Source organism: Montipora foliosa, chromosome 4 (genome assembly GCF_036669935.1).
Source record: "Montipora foliosa isolate CH-2021 chromosome 4, ASM3666993v2, whole genome shotgun sequence".
Lineage (NCBI taxonomy): Eukaryota > Metazoa > Cnidaria > Anthozoa > Scleractinia > Acroporidae > Montipora > Montipora foliosa.
The window spans coordinates 40347100-40352099 of record NC_090872.1 but is presented as its reverse complement, the minus strand read 5'-3'; the positions used below and the strand labels follow the sequence as shown (position 1 = coordinate 40352099).

The 5000-nt window shown below is 37.1% G+C and overlaps 1 protein-coding gene across 1 annotated transcript in view; it reads right to left on the bottom strand.

The window, feature by feature from the left end:
* The window catches only part of LOC138000797 (pleiotropic regulator 1-like), a 25569-nt gene that overhangs the window by 13430 nt on the left and 7139 nt on the right, over positions 1-5000 (bottom strand). Inside the window, exons 5-6 of the mRNA XM_068847447.1 lie at positions 2588-2684; positions 2191-2401 (exon numbers count right to left, since the gene is read on the bottom strand). Of these exons, the coding sequence (XP_068703548.1) occupies positions 2191-2401; positions 2588-2684 (308 nt within the window). The remainder of the gene's footprint in view (positions 1-2190; positions 2402-2587; positions 2685-5000) is intronic.

Below are 5000 nucleotides of genomic sequence, written 5' to 3'. Positions count from 1 at the left end.
CATTTCCTACTTTCTCTCTCGTTTAGAGATAGGCCTTTGAGGATATCTCGCGAAATAGAGGACAGAATGACACCAAATTACCAAAGAACACAAAGAGACAACAGACATGTAAGTACAACATTAGTGCTTATTTCTTTTATTAAGCCTTCTGATTTGTATCAACTAAAACTCACCATACAAGCTCTCTAAATTCAAAACACAACACAGAGTTTGGACCACCTGTGATGGCAACACTTTGGCTTTGTAAACTATAAGGAAAACAGCCTTGTGGATAAGACCAGAGTTGCATGGAAGTTGTGCCCTGGCCGAATGATGTTGAAATATAGCCAAAATACAACACACCTAACTGATCACACGTACATGTAAAGAAAACACAGCACATATCTACAGTCTACATCCTCAGAATGCTTAGATGAATACTACCCATTCAGGCCAGCAGGCACTTTCAACGTTATTTGCTGTTAGACTGCCACACAATTCAAGCAGAGCGAAAGCAATTTCTGGTGCAATTCTGGAATTTCATCATTCAGTGTTGTACAAAATTCAGTATTTCAGAACCTACAATAAGCACCTAAAGTGTTTTCCCTGTTAAGGAATCTTGGACACCCCCCACCCCCTAAATCTTTTCATCTAACCCCCTCCCCCCTTAACAATGTTGTTTTCTTATCGCCAACACTTCCTTTTTCTGTTACCAACATTGAAGGGAGGAGGTGGTAGGAGAGAGGGGAAGTACAAGTGGAAAATGTAATGTTCAAATGATTTTTGCCTAATTGTAGACTTCCCAGTTCAGTGTCTCAACTACATGTACTTTTGTCGCTTATTGTAGTTCACGTTCTTGAGGCTAGGTATAGAATACCTTCAACTGGAATCCTTAAATTGCCACTACGATCAAAATTTTGCATGTCCTTTTTTCTTTAGATTTTGAAAATAGACATACTAAATAGGTATCATGCCAATTTTTATCTCAAAATTCCTACGGAAAGTATGATTATTGTAACGTAGTTCTTCGGTTTTAGCTGTCCGCCAATGCTCGAACGGCAAATGACCGTTAGTGAGGAAAAGGGTTGGGTCTAGCTGGATAGCCTGGGGTCTGACATCATACGCGCAAGGCTCAAAATAAACGTGGCTGATTTCCCATCCCATCTATGAGATGTGAGAGATCGCCGAGTTGCTTTTTGCTGATATTATATACATTACCAGAAACCCATAAGGGTTGAAACGTGTAACGCGCGTTCACAGCTTCCGAATATTCAGTGCGAACTGATTGGTTGAATGTTTCAGTGCTAAGTACCATATTTGGAAACCCCTCGCTCTTGTTGTTCCAAATATGGTACTTAGCAAATTGAATATTCAGAAGCTTGTTTCCCAGCACACAAGGGGCCGTTACACGTTTCAACCCTTATGGGTTTCTGACATTACTTATTGATCGACTTGTTCACTTTGTCAAACGCCACGAAGTGATGCGAGTATGACATCACAAGCCAAGTCTTGCGTGAAGACCACTTACAAAATAATCGCAGGCTTCTCCAATGCCATCCAAGTAATGGCGGACAGATTTTTAGTGGTTTTTGGCTGGCTATTTCCAGACTTATCTCACTTCTATTGTTCCAAATTTACATGCATTGTATTATTTTGAACATATTGACTTAATTGACGTTGAAAAAATCGAAAAAGAAAGCCAAAAATTTTCGTCCTGGTGGCACTTTAAGATTGATTTAACTAACGTATTGCACTGTATTCATTACTCTTTTTTTATGTTTCAAGAAAGTGTCAGCATTAATGTGATAACGTTTGTTATTGCAATGACTTTACACTTTATGATTCACAAAGTGAGTAACAGTCACTAAAGAAGTGAGTACAATATGTACAACTAAACTATTGATGAGAGTTCACAGACAAGCAGAATTAAGTGAGATGATAACCATTAATTTTCTGGCATTGTACTTTCATAAGTTCAATTAATACATTTAAAATCCACTAACACAGTTGGTGTTTTTTATTTCATTTTTACCACTTGAATTGTGCAATGAGTTTGGGATGGGGCAATGTATATTATTATTATTATTATAACACTAAACTCTCACATCACAATAGCATTGCAATACATAATGTAGTTTAATTATGACAATACTATTGCAATAGTATTTCTACTATTATCAAAATGACTTCAATAATCACTCCTATTCTCACCCTCATTAATTTCCAAGGTGGATGCCATTGTGGTTTAGGAAGGGTGGCTGCCTTCTTTTGTTGCATCAAAGCTGTTGATGATTTTGTTCCTCCAGCAGTTACTACGGCTTTGGATAATGGACCAAGTCTATCTTTTAATTTTCCCCCAGCAGACACCAGAGCTTTCTTTTGTATGTCCATAATACCCGCACTTTCTTTCCCATCTCGCAGTCTGAAATTTTTAGAATTGCAGTGTTAAAGAAAAAGGGATAAAAAGGGAATCAAATAAAATAATGACTTTCCCCTAAAGAACTAAGGCTTGTTTGAAGGTACCTCTTTGCACTTGATTTCAAGCAAACACTTGAAAGTAGAGTGTTTTTAAATCATATCTGTACATAGCATTGTAAATAATACATACTGTAAAGGAGTTGGAGGTAGACTGGATATCAGTTGTTGAACTCCAGCATGTGAAGGATGTGTCCTACGTTCAGCTGTTTCTGGAGTTAATTTGACACCTATGGTATGGTATAACAGAAAAATAATGAGTAATGCTGTACGTACAAAGAACTGAAACTAAGAGAAATACACACATACAAATCTGTAGTGTAAGGAAATGAAAACAAACTTCTTTCAGAATACATTCTAGTTAAGTTTTGAGATCATCACAGTTATGAAAGCAGCAACGAAAGGAAAGCCTGAATGGGGTTTGAACCCATGACCTCTGGGATACTGGTACTGTGCTCTATCAATAGTGTTGAGCACTCAAGCCAACTGGGAGCTGGTCTTTTTTTTTGTGAGGATGTAACTGTACCCATCAATGATATGGTGAAGGAACAAAGATGCTAGGAATGAAACAAGCTAAGTTTTGAGATCACCACAGTTATAAACACTATTTTAGCAGTTACAAAAGAAAAGCCTGGAAAAAGCCAGGCTTGAATTTCACACAACTTTGATCAAATGAGTTGGTAATGTTGGAATTACCAACCTGAAAGGATACATGTAAAATGGTTGACATTTTTAAATGTTAGCCTTTGCTCTGAGGAAGAGCTTGAAACAAGAGACATTTTATTTTCCATGGTGGCAATTTGAACATTATTAAATCATTTGATAAAACCAAATTTTTGTGTTATACTTTCCCACCAATGCAACACCACCACAACACCATTGACACCTCAAATGCCCTTGAATGCTCCCGGTTGACAAATAAAATTGTCTGGCATTAGACACAGTTATATCTGTTAAGTCACTCCCAGGTGTCAATGGATTATTTTACAATGACTGTAAAATTCTGGGGCGCTCATTGGCTACTTTCTATTGCCAATAAGTAGACAAACACATAAATTTATAATTTATGCATTTTGAAGAGTTTAATTTATGCAAAATTTTGTGAAACATCGATCTATCACTTTTTAACCAATAGAAAGTCTCTGTTTTTCATTACCCAATAAGAGAGCGAGGTTGGTTGCGTCAGATTGAGTAAAACGGAAGTTTCTCGTATTTTTGTTTCGTGTTCTTCTCGTCTTTTGACTTAATTTTGACCCCTCTGCCTTTTTGTAATTGTAAAAACAGAGATGTATCCAGGTTTTCAAATTTGGTGGTCCTCTGGACCCCTGTTTGCAAAATTTGGGGGTCCATTGCAAAACTTTGGGGGTCCAGCTAATTAATATTCAAGAATTAATAATCAATCTATTCCCTCTTAAGGTAATTCCCATGAAAATGACGTACTATCCAGATTTTTTTCAAACTTGGCACAACTCACAACTGATATTCATACACAGGGCATTTTAAAAATGCAATAAAAAGATGTGGTTACCGTGCTTGTTTTTGCGCTGTATGCCCTTTACCCTAAGCGTTTTTTACCAAATTACGCAAGAAGCATTCAAAACTACATGTAGATCAACCTGAAAATTTGTTGTTATGTAGCAAAAGCTACTGAATATTACAACACAACACAAGAAAAACAACAGAGATCATCTCCTATGAAAACTAAGAAAAATATTTAATTCATTACGATTATCTAAAACGAAATAAAGAGCAGTAGTTGCCACGAAATCTGGAACTTGAATATTATCGAGCTGATCATTCCAGCGAGCTACTTGTTTATCATCGGTCCCTTGGTTTTCACTATCTTCTTCGTCACTTTTAAAGCCATATAAATCAAAATTGCTGTCTCTAGTATCCCCTCTTCTTACAGGAAAACCATAAAAGATCCCTTAGATCCCTAGATCCTCGAAATCCGAAAAAAAAGCATGAATATCCCCATCGTTTGATGCGTTATATGGCGCATCGGCTGTTGTCTTCGTGTAATTTGATTGCGCAATCGAAAGGGCAAAAAGCCAGCCCTTGTGGGGTCTCTTATCAGCTGTCAAAATATGCTCATAAGATGCCAAATGATTGGTCAATTATCTTACTAAATCTCCATAACAACAAAAAAATTAGATTTACTAAAGGGGACTGGGTAGAGGCCTAAGATCAACTCTCTGATCAAGACGCCATTTTGTACGGCCGGTTACGGCCAGTTTAGGTAATTCAGGGGTCATCGAGCAGCGAAACATCGATCATTTGTCAGAAAGAAAAAATTCCTGTCATTTTTAGAAAAAAAAAGGCACCCATTGCGTATGTGTGGTAGTGCAGTAACTTTTACTACAGTTAGTGCAGTAACTTTTACTACAGCTTTATTACATGTTGTCAACTGTCTTCCAGGAGATTCAAGTTGTCTTTCCTTAATATGTAGCTCTAATAGTACACACTATTGTTTTGGTATTGTGTATCATTCTATTGCTATGGTAGAAGTCTTCTAGTAAATAGCCCCCTGAGAAGACATGTGGTTA